The sequence below is a fragment of the Mustela erminea genome, chromosome 3 (assembly GCF_009829155.1).
Source record: "Mustela erminea isolate mMusErm1 chromosome 3, mMusErm1.Pri, whole genome shotgun sequence".
In the NCBI taxonomy this organism is placed as follows: domain Eukaryota; kingdom Metazoa; phylum Chordata; class Mammalia; order Carnivora; family Mustelidae; genus Mustela; species Mustela erminea.
Genome location: NC_045616.1, coordinates 59,488,614 through 59,507,112, shown reverse-complemented (window position 1 = coordinate 59,507,112; position 18,499 = coordinate 59,488,614). Strand labels below are relative to the sequence as shown.

At 44.8% G+C, this 18,499-nt stretch overlaps 1 protein-coding gene across 1 annotated transcript in view; it reads right to left on the bottom strand.

Moving 5' to 3' along the window:
• Positions 1-355: 355 nt before the first annotated feature.
• The window catches only part of SERINC5 (serine incorporator 5), a 102,605-nt gene continuing 84,461 nt past the window's right edge, over positions 356-18,499 (bottom strand). Inside the window, exons 8-12 of the mRNA XM_032335864.1 lie at positions 15,964-16,090; positions 9,705-9,771; positions 6,674-6,713; positions 5,925-6,069; positions 356-3,952 (exon numbers count right to left, since the gene is read on the bottom strand). Of these exons, the coding sequence (XP_032191755.1) occupies positions 3,805-3,952; positions 5,925-6,069; positions 6,674-6,713; positions 9,705-9,771; positions 15,964-16,090 (527 nt within the window). The 3' untranslated portion in view covers positions 356-3,804. The remainder of the gene's footprint in view (positions 3,953-5,924; positions 6,070-6,673; positions 6,714-9,704; positions 9,772-15,963; positions 16,091-18,499) is intronic.

Here is an 18,499-nt window from a genome sequence, read left to right as displayed (position 1 = left end):
CAAAAAACCCTCTTTGGTAAAAGCCAAATATTTCCCCCTTTCAAAATGAATGCCTCTGCAAGTGACTTACTGAGGAAGAAAATTTTTAAAAGGTAAAGATCTTTAGAATGACCAGTGTTAGTTGGAAAGATCTATGTAAACAGCTCTCTAGTTCTGTAGCGTAGGTCCAACATGAGAGTGCCCATCTCTGCCTGAAATGCAACACTGAGATGAATGTGTCTGAGGCTTTACAAGCATTGTAAAGATGGTGGGAAACATGGTGACCTTAAGAATTAAGCAGAGGGAGTTAGTCCTATTAGGAGACTATCCTACAGAGAATTCCATGAGCTGAGTGACTCCTGCACTGTCCCTGATTAAGGAGGACCCAGCGTTCTCTCTAGACAGGCAGGGTCGTAGCCCAAGGTCACACCCTTCTTCATTATAGGTTAAAACTGCTTTCACTTCCAAGAGGAGTAGAACACAAATGTACACTGAAATGAAATGCTATTTAGAAAGGCAGTCAAAGGAGAAAAAAAGCCCAGGTGTCTTAAACAAAGGCTCTGGAATTCCCTTTGTAGGGTAACATGAAGCACCAATGGTGATAAACTTCTGGCTAAAATTAAATAAGTACATAATCTTAAATAGGCAGAGGGGGGACAATACGGGGGTGAGGGTGGGGATTAGCGCTACATGAAGGTCACCCAGAATGAAGGATCCTCTGAGGAACTGGAAATTTTAAAAGATGAGGTGTGGGGGCCCAATTGCTGTCTATTCCTGATGGGCACCAGAACCCCAAATCTCCGTAACCCCACCGTCCAACAGCCCACATGCAGACAGTCCTTCAACTCCACGAAAGAGCCCCAAACACCTGTGGGGAACAAAATTCTCTCAAGCTATTTCCCAAGAACGGAGAGGACAAAAGCAAAACCCGCTAACCAGTATTACAAAAACTCAATCCAGTAAGGACCGAATCGGGTTTCCAAAAGCTTTTGACAGAAAAGTCTCCAGCCTTAACTCAGATAACCCATCTAGGTATACAGCAACATTCCCAGAAGAATCCCTTCCCCCACCTAGTGTTTTTACTCATGAAAACGAGAGGGGAAAATATTTCCATATCTAAGGAATAGCACAAAAGAAACATATACACAGTTTAAAAAAACAAATTTCTCTCACATCACTAAAGGAGTCTGACCAGCAGCTACTGGGAATGTACTTTTAAAAATCATGTACAGAAAGGTGGAGGAAGCAAAATTATTTTAAAAAGAGATCAGTGAACTTACCCAATGAACAGCATCATTACAGCAACTGAAAGCAATTGACACAATTTTTCCAGTTTCTCAAATCACAATAGCACGAGAATGTAGGTTCTTTACACCCACAAACATTAACTCATCACCTGAGTATTGTTTCTAACAATTAATAATCATTAAAGTCGACTTATTTATATGCCCTCAGTCCTTCGAATATATTCACATCTCTCCCATCGTTCAGATAAACTTGCTTCGATTCTGTTGAGGATAAAAATCAGACTCTATCTCTTCCATCAGACTACACTTCAAGAAGAACTTTGGGCCACAAACCAATGTGAAGCAGTTGGCAAACACGGTCTGGCTGGGTCAGCTAAAGAAGGGAACTCTGAAGGCCCTGCCACTGGCAACGAATGTCCTTTCCTTTCTGTTTCCCTAAGCTTCTTTCTGCAGGGGAAGCCTGCCAACAAAGGCCAGCCAAGGAACAGGAGCCTTGTCAGCTGGACCGCGACCTGCCCTGAGGCCAGTTCTCAAGTCACATAGTTGGCTGCCCAAAGCAGCAAGACTCCAGCAGGAAGAAAACACAATGAAACTAGTATCCCAGTTTTTGATGGGATTCTTCTCGAGGTCTTTCCTAAAGCCACTCTCGGCTTACTGCCCTGTGTCACCGCGCCAGCTACTGCCACAGTTCCTGCCGGGGGCTCCCACACACGGCCAAGTCCCTCAACCTGTTCCCAACCCACAGAGCTCCCAGGCCAATGGGCTTAACAGGGGCTGCGCATGGCGGCTTTCCATTCTGTGACGCCAGAGGACCTTTCAACTGCCAGAAGAGCTTCTGGCCTAAAATAAGAAATGGGATAAAGTTTGCAAAACAAGGCTCTCACTCATACACGAGTGCCTTTCAAAACGGAATCTCAAACATGAGAAATAAGGCTTGATTCTAGAAGAATTCATCCACTGAAGTTGTCTCCCAGCTTGTGTTCCTGGGAGGAGGGCAAAGGAGCAGAAATGAAGAATCTAATTCCCCAGACCAGCATTTTGGCACACTGAGACCCGATTCTGCCCAGCTCGGCAGGATACACAAAGGACAGGTCAAGTATCTCTATTCTCAGACCCTCTGTGCCAGAGAGCTCAAGAAGACCCTCTCCACCCTTACAGGGCACTCACAGAAGCCTCCGCACCACATCTCCACTGGGGTCTCTGATAGACTTTCCGCTGAGAAAACTCTTCCCTGACTGAGGACAGACATCAACACTGAACATGAGTATTTTCTTGGGCAGCTGCCTAAAGTCAAACCTCTTACGAGGATTACTTTACAAGTTTGTATTTTTGGAAATCTCCGTGGATATTGCTTATGGCTTAATAAAATACCCACCTCCCCACCACCCATCCCCCAACCCATCGTTTCTTTTAAGTATATTTGGCCACTTCTACAACTTGTACAAAAGGCCTTATCTGGTCAGCGCAGTTTGAGGTGCTGCCTGGAATCCTCACCTCAGCAAATTTACTCCAAAAACCACAGTGAGTATTATCATTCACATTCCAGATCCAGGAAACAAGAGCCCTTTTGCTTTTACAACTTCAAAGGCCTCAAGGTGGAAAAAAAACTGGCTGACTTTCACAAGAAAAGAGAGGTGCCGTGGGCTTCGGTTAAGAGGCGACTTTTCAGGTAAGGTCCTAGAGTATTGTTAAAATTAATAGTAGAAACAAGTAAGAACAATAGCCTTCCACCGTTCAGGCAAAGGAAACAACATGAATATTGTTCTATAATCATGTGAACAACAGCACAGACAGGAGTCATGATTATTGCCGGAACTCGGATCAGGAACGAATAGTACAGTGGGGGAACCACATGGTAGTGATGGCAAATTGTGCTTTTTCACATTATAGCAAAGACGGCGAGGCCAGACAGGATGGGGGACCTCTGGGAAGGGCAAGGGTAGAGAGTGAAGTTGTGATTCCCAGCACCACAGCCTCAAAGGGAAACGTCTGGGGGCCAGGAGGAAACAGCACAAGGGTGGTGTTCAAAGCAGGTGCTTCCTCTTGTACCCTATAAATACCAAGTAGCGGGGGGCAGCAGGATGAGTGCTGGCTGCAGAGCCCGCTGCAGACGAGGGTCCCGGCTGAGGTGCGTGACAAGGGTCTGCATTCTGTCAGGGGCTGAGGGTTTGAGATTTTGGCAAGTTTTTCTATTCCAAGGATAAAAATGACAAGGGCAGATTTATCCCTGTCGTGCCCCAAACTCTGTTTTGGTTAAAAAAAAAAAAAAAAAAAAAAACAAGGAAAATACTAGTCTAATTTCTATTCCAGTTTTTAGGGCTAACACACACACAAAATATATTATCCCTCAGGATCAGCTTGGTTTAAAACTTCAATTCTTTTGGAGTAAAATGGTTCTTTCTCTTGATTTTCTGAATTAAAAAGTCAATCAGGTGACTTTTTTTTTCCCCCTCTGAAAGCCTTTTTCAGACTCACTCAAACCAGCCAGCTTTTCACAAAGCACCAGTCACGGCTCAGACCCCTGGGACACTTCTTCAAAGCACGTCACTTCCAACCTGCAGGCCGGCTCAGGTCTTCCTCACACGGAGAACTGCCGAGAGGGACAGCAGAGGGGAGCAACCAGGGTTGCCAGGTATAAGAGCACACACATCCAGCAAGAGGCCATCTTGACCCAGAAGATGGACCAGCTTCCACTGAAGAAGGTTTCGATGTTGGCGCTTTCATAGCTGTGGAAACAAGAACCAACTGTTGTCAGAGCAAGAAGAGAACAGGCAGAGGGGAGGTCTCTTCCAGAAGGGGTCTCCCTGCTCCCATAGCCTCCAGTCTTTCTGTTGTTCTGTTTTATCTTGTTTTTCCTAACAGCTCGATTCAGATACGACTCACACTATTTAAAGTGTACACCATTTCCCCACCTCTTCCCAGCCCCTGGCGTTCACTGGTCTACTTTACTTTCTGTCTCTCTGGATTTGCCTATTCCGGATATTTCACATAAATGGAATCATGTGGCCTCTTGTTTTTAAGATTTATTCATGTTGTAGCATGGATCAGTACTTGATTCCTTTTTATTACTGAGGATTACCCTACTGTATGGAGATAACGTATTTTGTTTATCCATTCATCAGCTAACAGCCATTTGGGAGGTTTCTACTTTTTGTCTGTGATCAGTGATGCTACTATCAACGTGTGTGTAGAAGTTTCTGTGTGACCATACTTCTTCCTATAGGGAATATACCTGGGATTCGAACAACCAGATCCTACCATAACTGTGTTTAACATTTTGAGGAACTGCCAAAGTGTTTTCCAAAGTGGCTGCACCGTGTTTATGATCCTAGCAGGAGTTTTTGTAAAAGGTTCTAATTTTTCCCATATTCTTGGCAACATCTCTTATTTTTTGCCTTATTAATTATAGGTCCCTCCATCAAGCTTGCCATGCCCAAACTTGCCAGGAATTACCAAAGCATTAGATGCATTGGGGATGCATTAGAAGCTTCCTCCTCCTCTCTTCTTCCTAGGATATTCTGGAAAAAAAATCTCCCCGATGAAGCCTTCTGCTGGCCCAGCATCCCCAAGCCCCACCTGGTATTCCTCATTCCTCTTCCTCTTTTTCCTCCCTAATAGTCAGTGCCATCTGCCTACTGCATTTGGATCACAGGCCGTCTCCTCCACTAGATTATAAGCCGGCCATTTATAAAGGGGCAGCACGTAGGAACCGCTTGGATAGTTGCTGCATGAATGGATAAAATAAAGCACAATGAGACTAAATGTCTATCCCATTCGTATTCTGAGTTATAACACAAAACTGGTTCAGTGAAAAATGATCCAAAAAGAATTAAAAAGAGTTTCTATGTAGTGACAGGGAAAGTGAGATCCATCATGGATTACCAACTTTAAAAAACAAAACAAAGCAAAAGGAAAAAAAAAAAAAGCTGAAGGGGAAACACATATAATTGTATCTATGTTTTTTTGTTAATTTATTTATTTTTAAAGATTTTATTTATTTATTTGACAGACAGAGGTCACAAGTAGGCCAGAGAGGAGGCAGGGAGAGAGAGGAGGAAGCAGGCTCTCTGCAGAGCAGAGAGCCCAAGGTGGGGCTTGATCCCAGGACCCTGGGATCATGACCTGAGCCAAAAGCAGAGGCTTTAACCTACTGGGCCACCCAGGCACCCCTGTTTTATGTTTTTTTTCCTATGTTTTAAAGATTGCACAGGCTTGGGGGCTTCTGGGAGACTCAGTTGTTGAAAGGGCTGCCTTTGGCTCAGGTCACGATCCCTGGGTCCTGGGATCGAACCCCACATCAGGCTCCCTGTTGGGCAGGAAGCCTGCTTCTCCCTCTCCCACTCCCGCTGCTTGCATTCTCCCTCTTGCTGTCTGTCAAATAAATAAATAAAATCTTTTTTAAAAATCGCACAGGCTTGTAAATGCACAGGAAAGGAATGAAGGAATATGCGCTACCGTAGCGCAGGTTGTGGGGCATGAGGATCAGGAAGTCCCAGGATTAAAAGCATGTCTGCAGACTGTTGAGACCCCAGGACTGTTTCTGTGTAGGTGAGCACAGAAGGACCTGGAGAAGAGTTAACTGACTCCAGGAGACTGGATCTGGGACTCCGTGTGGCTCCCAGCACTTAAAGAATAGGACTTAACTTGATTGTCTAAAGACTGTCCCTTCTTAAATGTCTAAGACAATGGGCCACTCACTTGAACCAGCTGGTGACGGTCATCATCACATAGAGGGAAGCCAAAAAGAACACGAAGTGGAAATAGGAGTAGCTATACACGGTGCCTCTCTTCTCATCATAAATGACCCGCGGTCCCTCCTTCACGTTCTGCTGCTCTTCAGTGTCTGTGAGGCACAAAGCGAGCGCAAGCTCATTGAGTGGACACATGCATACCTGCTGCCCCCGCAGAGCCACACTCATTCATTTCCACCCCAGGGGCTGGTGAGTAGAGAAAGATGGCAGAAGCCATGTGTAGCCTTAGGCAATTCCATCCACACCCTCTGTGCAGAACCCTCACCCCCAGGACCGTTCTGCACAGGGTAAATTTCCCAACCTCACATTCATTTGAAAAGAGCAGAAAAGAGCCCATATAAATGGAAAACCCACGCTCAGCTCAGAGGGAAGTGAAAGGGCATGACAAGTGTTTTCAAGCCCCAGGATTCTCCAGTCCAAGAAAGAAAGAAGGTAAAGCAGAGAAATTTTCAAAATTTTCATTCCTTTGAAAAATGTGCTCCTCGAAGTCTCACTTAGAATTTACCTTACAGATGAGCCGGCCAGAATACCAACATGAATACACCCAGCGATCGATCGCTAAGAAAGAATGTGAAAGTAGAGCCAACAGTACACCAGCTCTGGAAGAACACCTTCCTCTTACCATTCAAGTTATCTGGGTGTAAATCCCAAACACCTACAGACTAGAGCTGCATGGGAGGGAGGTTGTCTACTTACCCTCTCCATCAGGGCCGAAGCAAAAGCAACAGCGGGCTACCTGCAAGGGCAAAACCCAACAGCGTCAGGCGGCGTTTCTACCGTCAGGAAGGCACGAAGGGCCATCCCCATGCTGTGCCAAGCCCTCCGCGCAAACCCGCGGCCAGGCTCGGAACTGCACTCATGGACCCCTTTCAAAGGATCTGACTAAGCATCTGTTCTTCCCAAGTGCTTCAGTGCTGGTGACAGGAAACAGACAAGGAGGTGAGCCACCCAGGTCCCCTTCAGCGGTGCTCACTTAGTGCTCACTCAGCTCCCTGGGAGTGCTGGGCACGGCCTCTAGACGGCAGCTCCCAGGCATTCTCTCAGCCACAGGGCCAGCCTTCCCAGGCAACCCACGCTGAACTGGCTGCTCGAGGCAGGGAGGTAGAGCTGCAGCCACTGACCCTTGGCGACAGTTCTGATGGGTCATATCTGCTCTGGGGCCCTGAAGGGGTCAACAGAGACTTTGTCCCACCTCTGGGGCTTTTTAACTTCGCCCAATCTTGCCTCCCTCCCTTCCACCAACATTGATCCCTAAGGGACAACCTGCACCTCAACTCTGCCTTGGCAGCTGCTTCTGGAAAACTCGGCCTGAAAGACAAGGTGAACAAGACTGGTCCCCCCCTCACAGAGCTCATTCCTCGTGACGATTTGCTATACTTGCTAGGTCTGGGAGACGGTAGAGCTGGCAGGATCAGAAACGGTCAAGCTAAGAGGTCTGGAAGCAGGAGGTCCACCTGCATTGCCGATGAAATCAGGCTGCTCAACTGTCTCTACAGAGGCAGAGGGCTAGGGACCGGGTTAGATGGAGGGGATACTTTCCTTTGAAGAGTCTCTGGCACCTTTTAAATTCTGTACCATGTTTCTGACCTAGTCAAAACAATAAACTAATAAAAAACTGGATTACGAAAAATTAATACATGATTTCAGAAAAACTCTGGTAACCAGAGTAAGAAACATTACATGTTGGGGCACCTGGGTGGCTCAGTTGGTTGGGTGTCTGCCTTTAGCTCGGTCATGATCTCAGGGTCCTGGGATCAAGCCCTGCATTGGGCTCTCTGCTCAGCAGGGAATCAGGATCCTTGCTTCTCCCTCTGCCCTTCCCCCGCTCGTGGTTTTTCTCTCTCTTTCTCAAATAAATAAAATCTTTTTTTTTTCCAAATAAATAAAATCTTAAACAAACAAACAAAAAGGAACATTCCACATAGCAAGACCAGCTGGGAAGTACTGGGTCCTTGGCACTTTCAGGCTGATAGTATTTGTACTGGAAAGAACAGAGAGCCAGGGACAAGGACATAGGAGCTCCAGCCTATATACCGCAAGGCCAAACCCCTGTTTCCCTACTACATCGGGGACACTTCTAATAGAGGGAATGGACTTGACAGAATCTTGGATCAGGTGACACAGTCTAAGATCCACTAATCATGCAGGGGGCTCAAGACATGGTATCCTGGGGTCCTAGTTCTTCTGAAACTTAACTTAGCATAAGAAACTACTAACTTTCTCTTTCAAAGGTATATCCTGTGAAACCTGATACAAGGAGAGCAAACCAACTTCCGTTTTGCATGCTCTCCAGTTCAGAAAAAAACACTGGGACACTTTCCTTAGCACGAGAAGGAAAACATCCTCTTCAGTCTAACTTGGAGATGTGCTATTCTTTGGGCTTGCGCTCTACACAACAGGGATATTGAAGCCGCTGTGCACAACCCCAGCAGGTGGTCACCCGGCCGTGGTGAGAACAAACGCGTCCCTTCTAGAGACCCTTCTCTTCTGTGTAGGAAGCAGTAACCTATTCAGACTCAGCAGAGCCTTCTTCTTTTTTAAGGGACAGAAAGAGCCGTTGAATGCTGCTGGCAGCCTGACAACCCTTCATAATGTTCACTGTCTCCAGGTCAGGTGCAGGAAAGACCGTCCCCATAGCCTCAGCTGCAGAGAAGAGTGTCCGTATCTGGACACATACCAGGGCTCCTCCATCCGGGGAAAGCTCTGAGGACACGGCAAGGGGGGTGGTGGAGGGCTGGGGGTCAGGCAGGGTCTGCAGCAGGGCTGGGAGCTGGCACTGAGCTCTCGCAGCAGAGTTCGGGAACATGGACTCTGGAACCAGGGTGCCCAGGTCACAGTGCCAGCAAATCAGAAGCTTAAGTAACTTTTCTGTCTCTCCCTTCTGTTAAAACAGAGTTTATAAAGCCCTCACTGGGTTTTTACAGGGCTGAAATGCGATCACAAATACAGTGCTTAGAACAGTGCTTGGCACGTAACAATTGCTGTGAAGTCTCAGCCATTATTGGAACCCTGTGTTCCTTCCATTCCTGGGGTCAGACCTTTCCCGGCTGCCTCCACGGGATTAGCCCTTTTCTGACCATGATGGATGTTCCAAGGGCCCCCGCAAAAGATTTTGGCACAGGTAAGGAAGTGACAGGCTTCCTGCTGACCAAAAGGCATCTACTGCTAAGCCCCCTGATTCTCTGGACCTCTACTGCTCCCAGGTCCTTACCCAGAAATGCCCACCTGACCAAACCGAAGCAATGAGATAAGCTAACGTGTAGACAACGCTCAGCAGTGTGGCAGGGAGCGATGCTCGTTCCTTCCCTTCTGTGTTATACCTGTCTGTGGCCTCCATACATAGCACGACCCTAAGGTTATGTGTAACAGCTGTTCTGGAGAAGAATGGACTAGAAGTTAACACACACACACACACACACACACACACACACTCCATTGTGACAGGAGGAAAACGCAGAGAGCAGCCCAACAAAGCGACCCAGGCCTCGGATGGGAGAGGGGGAACAAGGCCACGGCAGAGGCTGATTCTGTTGGATGAAAATCAAAGATTCATTTTAATCCCATTGTCTCTACATTATTTTTTTCTGTACAAAAATTGTGTTCTTTCCTGAGGAGAAAAATGGGATCATGGAATGCAGATCAATAAAGACACAAACACACAGAAAGAGCCTTCCTGAAAAATGGGTCTTCTGAGATGAAGCAGGGCAAGGGAGGGAAACGAACTTACTTCCAGTTCCGGAGCTGCGTATCGCCCCTGCAGAGCATCAGAACTTGACCTTGTCGTCGATGTCAAGCTAAGAAACAAACACACACATTATATCCCATCCGAGGAAGGGCAGAGCCCCCTGGCCAGTGCTCTCATGAGAGGCTCACCGTGTCCTCCAGCTCTGGCTCCTTAAAAAGAATTGTCTATTTCAATATTCCACTTTACTCCAAAATTGACCAATTCTACAGTTGTCTTTTTACAGAGATTGCATTAGATCATTCTAAGCAAGAGAAGTTTGTCAATAAAGAGATAAGGTATCTTTTGGCCCTATTATCTTGATTTTCACCTCTCCTCCCTCAAACACCAAGCCAGAAGGATTTTCTGATTTCCATTTTATCTTTCCACAACTTTTGATTAGTCTCACTTAGAAGGATCAAAACCAATGAAAGAACCCAGAGATGGCATTAAAACAAAAAAGGCAAAGGCATGGAAAGCAAAGGTCACAGTTATTTACTATGATAATCAGCCTTTGGCAGAACAAGGTTTTCTGCTCGGAAATTCAACAGACTAGCTATCAGTGTGATTAGGAAAAAAAAAAAAAAAAAATTCTTCCCACCACTCTCCCTATACCCAAAGAGTAAAATATTATAAAATCTGGCTTATAGGGGTGAAAGAGGTATTTCTTTTGGGGGGGGAAAGGGAATATTTTAAGCAAACAGAAATATATATAACACTCAGGGTTCTAACTAACTCTGTAAGTTCATTTAGCAAATATTTACTGAAGGCCTGCCATGTGTCAGGCCCTGTTCCAAGCCCTGGGGACTCAGTGAAAAAGACAACAGTCCCTAACCTCTTGCATCCTCTGTGCCAGCCTGGGGGTGTGGGGGTGTGGCCATGGGAGAAGCAGGAATTAGCAGACTCATTTCAACCAAATAAACCCCATGAGGCAACATGCCTTCTCTGCTCATTCTCATGCTCCTTCTCAAAGACAGAAGAGATCAATGAAATGCAAATAAACAATAAAAAGCCTTCCGCACAAAAAGGTCCTCTGGGATCCAAGCACACTGCTTCCTTTGTGGGCCACTCAAGTCCAATAGCATCACTTTCACTTCTGCGCGAAACAGATGGGATGCTGATGGAGGCCCAACCGCCCCTGCTTCCTGACTTCAAGCCTTGTCAGAGGAATTTTAGAGATACTTTCCGACGGCGGTACACCCCAGAAACACATTCCCCTCGCTCCTGCATGTAAGAGCGTGCTGGATTTTCTGCACGTGAGTTATGATTTAATAGTGTATCATTTCTGTGGAGGAAAATGTAACTTTTTAGAAAGATCAATTTTTTTTTTGCAATTTTCACCTAAAGGATGGTATTCTTTCTTTAAAGCATTAGAATAAATACTGTACTTTTGCAAATTTCTTTGGAATAAAGTGGTTTCAAGAACAACAAAGCTTTTGATTCTGGCACCTCTGGCCAACTTACTTCCATCATCAGAGAGCACCGAATGGGGAAGCTTTTGTTCTTTTTTCTAAATACCTATATTCAATTACTCAGCAATCAAACGGGATCTTGCCATTTCCAACAATGTGGATGAAACTAGAGCATATTATGCTAAGCAAAATAAATCAGAAAAAACAATTATCATATGATCTCACTCATTACTGGAATTTAAGAAACAAAACAGAGGATCATAGGGGAAGGGAAGGAAAAATAAAATGGGATGAAACCAGAGAGGGAGATAAACAATAAGAGACTCTTAACTCTAGGAAACAAACTGAGGGCTGCTGGAGGGGAAGTTGGTGGGGGATGGGGTAACCAGGTAATGGGCAATGGGGAGGGTGTGTAATGTAACGGGCATTGGGTCTTACATATGACTGACGAATCACTGACCTCTACCTCTGAAACCAGTAACACACTATGTATTAATTAACTGAATTTAGTTTTAAAAACAAATAAATACATTCAGTTCATCATTAATGACAGAGAACTTCTACAAGTAAGATGCCATTATAAAATACTATTATAATTCAGTCATGGCCTTCACCCATAAGATACTCTTCTTGGAATTAACAAGGACACACTGTTTTCCCAAACTCCTTAAAAGCTTAGGAAATTCTTATTGTCTGCACTCTACTACTCAGACCCCTCTGGTGAGTGCAAGACACGTTGCTGAACAACAACTCCTGGATTATGCAGAAGCTCTTCCCTTCCAGGGCTAAGGCACGAGCAACTTTCACCCACTGCTTCTGGTGGGGCGCGGAAGGACAATGATCACATTTGATTGGGACGGGGCTTCACTGTACAGACAAGTCATAGCCCATTGACTATCTCTAGCCCCCACTCACAAGAATCCAGCAGTGCCTTGCAGCTATTGCGAAAAGCAAAAAAAAATTGTCTCCCGTCTGCCCATCCCCCACCATCACTGCCATGCCCAGGGCCTCTTCTGTATTGGAAGAATGACTCAAAATGTAGGTGGCCCTCTGCACCTGTTTCAGCTGCTTTTGGAATTGGCCAAACTCTCCTAGATCAAAGAAAATCCCTAGAGAACAGGTCCAGACTTTCCTGTTGGGAGACCATGGATTCTGCTCCCTGACAAACTTAAAGGGCCCTCAGGAGATCTCAGGACTAGTCCTACCCTTTGTGTGAAGTTCAGTTATGCCCCCGATGCACAGTATAACTGGTGACTCACAGCTCCCAAAGGAGATGACAGTCCTATGTGAACTGAGCGGGGAGGCCTGGCCATGTCCCTAATGTACAGCCAGGAAGATTTCTAGCTGGTAGGTGAGGGAGCAGCAGGATTCTCAAAATAAAGCTTGTATATTCTTCCTTCATTTTTTTTTTTTCCTTAACTTGTCCTCCTTTCTTAAATAAAGGTAGCAGACACAGAATGCACCAAAAGAACAGACACCATGATTTGCTAACTCATCTTGGTTTAAGCCAATCTTCTCTCCAATTCTCTTACCAACCATGTACTTATTTCTACACGGTTGGCCTTATTGCCATGAATGTTTCATTTTGAATTAGCAAGTTGTTTCACATTTAATAAGAATTCTCAGTTTTTCTCATTTCAAATTCAAATTCCTAAACATTTGAGTAATAAATTCTCATATGCATGGTTAAAACTGAAATAGCTGGGGCCATTTTTATAGCACAAATACCTTCTAATAATAAAATGAGGCAAGGCACAGAGCTTATGGTTGAACCTCAGTGAAAGACCTTACTCCAGATAATCCCAGGGGGAAAAACTACTTTGAACCTGCCTCTCTCCCAGAACCCTAGCACAGGAAACTCAAGGAGAGGGTCCCTGAGACTAGGAGTAGAGAATCACAGAAATGGGCTCTATGCTCTTCAGTTTCCTTTTGATGTACAATGAGGGAACTGAGGCTCCCTCACTGACTCCAGGATCCTGCCTGGCTGGACGGTATGAACTTGAAGCCAACAAAATAACAATTTCAATCAAAATCTAAAGACCAAGGAGGGAATTAAGAAATAGTATAGTGGAGGCTGGGACCTAAGGGTGTGTCAGGGGGATGGACCTATACAAAGGCCATTAGGGAACCCCTACCTGGGGTCCAAGCTGTGATACTTCTTCATAGCAGTAATGTCTGGGGACAAGAGAAGGGGCATCTAGAGAAAGAGTGGCCTCAGCTAAAAAGCCAGGGAGTAGGTATAGGTTGAGCCGTTCCTTTAAGCTATGACAGCAAAGATAAAACATACTCAGAGTGAGTGCCCCAAAAGCAGGACTTGGGACAGAGAACAGAAACTGAGCACGGAGGCCAGCACGGGAGTCCCCTAAAGAAGCAGATAAGGAGATAGCGCAGTAAGCCTTCTAGGAGCTTACAAAAAACTTAACCCCAAACATACGCAACCTTGGAACTTTCGGTAACAACATGTAATGTTCACCCTATGCAGTCTTTAGGCTTCCTACCATTTCTCTCACGAATCCTAGATATTCCTGGGGCGGACAGCAGATTCAGTCAGAAGAGCATACAACTCTTCATCTGGGGGTTGTGAGTTCAACCCCATATCAAGTGTAGAGATCACTTAAAAAATAAAATCTTAAAAAAAAAAGAAAGAAAGAAAAGAAAAAAGAATTCTAGATATTCCTTTAAAAAAAAAAAAAGGATGGGGCACCTGGGTGGCTCAGTTAGTTAAGTGTCTGCCTTCAGCTCAGGTCATGATCCCAGGGTCCTGGGATTGAGTCCAGCCTTGGGCTCCTTGCTCAGCGGGGAGCCTGCTTCTCCCTCTCCCTCTGTTTACTGCTCCCCTGCTTGTGCACACATGCTCTCTCTCAAATAAATCAATAAAATCTTTAAAAACATATATTAAAAATACATAGTTGTGTCTACATATATAGAAAAAAATCACCACTGTTTTATGGTGAGGTACCATGTCTCTTGTTTGTTTTATATCACTAAAAAAAACTCTACAGATATTTGACAGAATAAAATGGTCTGTTTTTGTGGGCTGCGGAATGCCTAATCACACACAAGAAAAAGCGTTTGCTGCTTGGATGAAACAGGGCTGCGATTTGCTATAAATCCCTCAGTGGAAAGATGGCAGTGATTCTACTTCATGGGCTGACAGACCTGCCACGTGGTGTTACTTTGCAGCACGGCATTTTCACCCTGTCAGATTTTCACTGCCACTCTTGCGTGAGAGATGAGGAAGAAAACCTCACCTCTTTCGGAATTTAGAGGCTCCACAGTGGAGGCTGGTAGAACTGGTTTGATATTCCCAAAAGATAACAATTTTCAAAGCCAACCATATCTACTTGGAATCTGTGTAAATGCCAACAACAGACGTTACCAAATGCTAGTAATTAAACTGCGACACCGTGGTGCCTGCTGGAAGGAGACGGAAATCAGTATCCGCACAGGGGGAGCCCTTCAGGAACCTCATAGCTCCAGGAGCCCTTGTGTGATAGGTGGAGTCAATGGTAATTACTCATTAGTAATCTACTTTCGCCTCACATAATCTGCAGTATTTCTTACGGGCCAATACAGAAAAAACCCTGAGGGATAAATGATGAAATTAGCCATGCTGCTGCTATTTCCCTCCAAAGCCCACTAAAAACAGACTCAGGAAGGAAGAGCTTACTCAGAAAAAGAAGAGCTGGAAATCAGCATTCAAAATTTGGGTGGCTTTATGGTTTTCCTGACAACATTCACTGATTTGGGCCCGAATCCTATCCACTGCTTTGGGTAGAGTAGGTACAGAGTGAACAACTATGGAATTAATAGAAATGAGAGGCCAGACATGGTCAATGTGGTCCTTTCCACTGCAAGGACAATCTGTCACTCTGTGGGGGACAGGATGAGGACCAGTGTTATGGAACCTTCCACGGGACAACCATTGCAACACAAGCAGGGACTTTCGTGGCCTAACACGTGACTCAACAAGTACTCTAAAAACCCAGTTCCCCCATTTCCAAAATGTCTGTCTGTAGGTCCCTTTCTAACAGGAGGGAGTGTAGGAGCTGTAAGAGAAAATGCCAGCGTGCACAGAAAGACATTTTATTTACATAAGCTAGCACCACCAGGATTCTTTGGTTTTCACCAGAGGAGTCCATAATGCACCCATGACAAGTTGAAATTTTTATACATTGAAATCTAACAAATAAAACATAAAACACAGAAGTAAAACCTCAACGTGAAAAGGTCACTGCCGAAGGGAAGCTTCATTATCAGTGAAATGTGTACTCAGAATCAGTAATTTCTATCTGTTACTTTCCTCCCCTGGGCAATCTTTTAAACATGCTAAATAAAGGGGGCACCGACTCCACCACGAACAAGCACGTGAAATACAGCCCGCTTTAACGGCATTGTGGGTTTCGGCATAAAAGAAAGGGGACGTTTCCTGTCTTTTTGGGCCAAGCACAAAATGACCTTGTATGTACTGCTTTGTACTCTTTCCATCAGCAGCAGAACAAACGGTATTTCCCATGGATTAGAAAGCTGCCAAAATGTTCTGGCACAAGCCATTTCTTCCCCACTTTGTAATCCCTTGCCCTCCAATAATGCTTAAGCAACGAAAATTCAACCCTTTCCTCAAGGCTTGCAATGTACTATAGATCTATTATAGTTACCCGCACAAATACAAGTCAGGAAAATGTCCAAACACTGAGGTTCGATGCTGTGAGACACACTTTTTAGTTCAATCTACTTTCCGTCTTCCTCGGCTGGGATTTGTTTTGCTACTTCGCTGTGCTAAAGCTTACTTAAATTATCCTCCAAAATATTAAAGTCTGCAAAGGTGACCTCCAGTATCTCCTAAGACTTACCATGAATATAAGATGCACAAGAACAGGAGAGTGGTACCCAGGCCAGTAACCAAGTTTTCGTCTCTGTACAGGTCCTGACCAAACTCTGGCACACAGATTGTCACATTCTTCCCGTGCTCATCTAGAGCTTACAAGGAAAAGACAAAGAAATCAGAGTTCATTAGAAAAGCCTGTTGTAGCTCACAGACACATTCACTTGGGGAAAATTCTGGTAGCTTAGAAGAGTGAAGGCTTCTTATTGCAAACTCCTACTCTACAGTCCCACTGAACTCAGACTAGATTGCTCCTACTTCAAAGGACCCCCTGTGACACAGTGGCTCAGTTGGTTGAGCGCCTGCCTTTGGCTCAGGTGATGATCCCAGGGTTGTGGGATCGAGTCCCACATCAAGCTCCCTGCTCAGCAGAGACCCTGCTTCTCCCTCAGATAAACAGATAAAATCTTAAAAAAAAAAAAAAAAAAAAGCAACCCCTCCCACCTAAGCAGCATCTTCAAACAAGACCCTCAGATTCCAGTGGAGGGCCAAAGGGTTCAAAGATTTCCTCTGTGCCATGATGTAGTAAGAGTCTCCTCTTTTCAGTACTCTTCAAACAGTAGTAAAAAGTGAAACGAGATCCATTTTTCAGTTGACTTAGCAGGCCCTGAATAGAAGTAGTATGCACACATTGTTGAGTTTCTCCCATGTCTATCTTCTCCAGAAGCATGTTGAGGCTACTCAGTCACCAAATATGTACTGACTACAGCAGCCACCTGGTTCAAAGCTCCAGCCAGACGAGAAGTCCCTTTACGTCAGTAATAGGATCATCACGATCCTATGATCCTTTGCTTACTTCTTGCCTCCTTTCCCAGGAAGAGTCTCCCATAATGGTCCCTTTCTCTACACTTTCTTTCTTTTATTCTTTTTGTAAGATTTTATTTTTAAGGTGGTGCCTGGGTGGCTCAGTGGGTTAAGTGACTGTGTTGGGCTCAGGTCATGATCCTAGCGTCCCAGCATTGAGCCCCACATCAGGCTCCTTACTCAGTGGGGTCACAAGCCTGGAATATGACAGGCCCCCTGACCCACGCCCTCAACTCAGCTCCCAGTGGAGCCTGCCTTTGCCCCCACAGATCAGGGTTGCCATGCCTCTACGCCCTAACCCTAACCCTAGGTTGGGTTATCAGGCTTCTGTACCCAGAGGCCTGGCCGAGTCAGCTTCTCCCTCTCCTTACCAGCCCCCACCCAGCTTGTGCTCTCTCTCTACTCACTCTCCGACTCAAACAGGCAAATAAAAATTTAAAAGAAAAAAAAAGGATTTTATTTTTAAGTAATCTTTATACGCAACTCAGGGCTTGAACTCACAACCCAGAGCTCAAGAGTCACATGCTCTGCCAAGTGAGCCAGCCAGATGCCGCCTCTCTACATTTTCTTTATATATATATATATATATATATATATATATATATATATATATATATGTCTTATTTCTTTTTATTGATCAGGACTGTAAATGTGCTAAGTCTACAGTGCTAAAATAAAAAAATCAGTTTATTTATAAACAGAAGAGTTATTTAAAGAGAAGTTCTTTCCTCAATGATACTGCAGTATGCATTAATTCCATTTGTTACTACTGTGCACAAAAGTCTTTTTTACAAGGGAACAGAACAAACATATCATTTTGCTCAGTGTATTGAATAGGTATAACTGGTTAACAGTTACTGAATCATGATGTAGAGAAACATGACAATACCAGGTGTGTACTTCCTGAGTGTTTCAAATTACAGTCTATGAAATTGCTGACATCCACAGGACAGAATAAAATTACCTGTGCAAAGGTGGGGTAAAATTAGTGTGTGGGGTCGCCTGGCTGGCATGGTCGGTAGAACATGTGACTCTTGATCTCAGGGTCATGAGGTTAAGCCTCATGTTGGGCATGGAGCCTACTTTTAAAAAAATAAAAATAAAAATAAGTGCTAAACATAAACACATCCTGGGGTGCCTGGTGGGCTCAGTCAAAGGAGCACGCAACTCTGGATCTCAGAGTTCTAAGTTCAAGGCCCATACTGGGCGCAGAGATTACTTAAAAATAAAATGTCTTAAAAAAAAAAAAATAAAAAAGGTTTAGAGGCACCTGGGTGGCTTAGTCGGTCAAGTGTCTGCCTTCAGCTCAGGTCATGATCCTGGGGATCAAGCCCCACATTGGGCTCCCTGCTCAGGAGGAAGCCTGCTGCTCCCTCTTCCTGCTGCTCTCCCCACTTGTGCTCTCTTTCTGACAAATTTTTAAAATCTTTGGGAAAAAAAAAAAGCTTAAAAAAATAGCGTATGAACATCCTGATGTTTTCTAGATTTCTATATTTCTTAAAAGTTTCAAGAAGTAGGGTACCTGGGTGGCTCAGTTGGTTAAGCATCCCAACTCTTTTTTTTTTTTTTTTTTAAGATTTTATTTATTTATTTGAGAGAGAGAGAGAGCATGTGTGCACAAGCAGGGGAACAGTAGGCAGAGGGAAAGGGAGAACCAGGCTCCCCGCTGAGCAAGGAGCCCAATACTAGATTTGATTTCA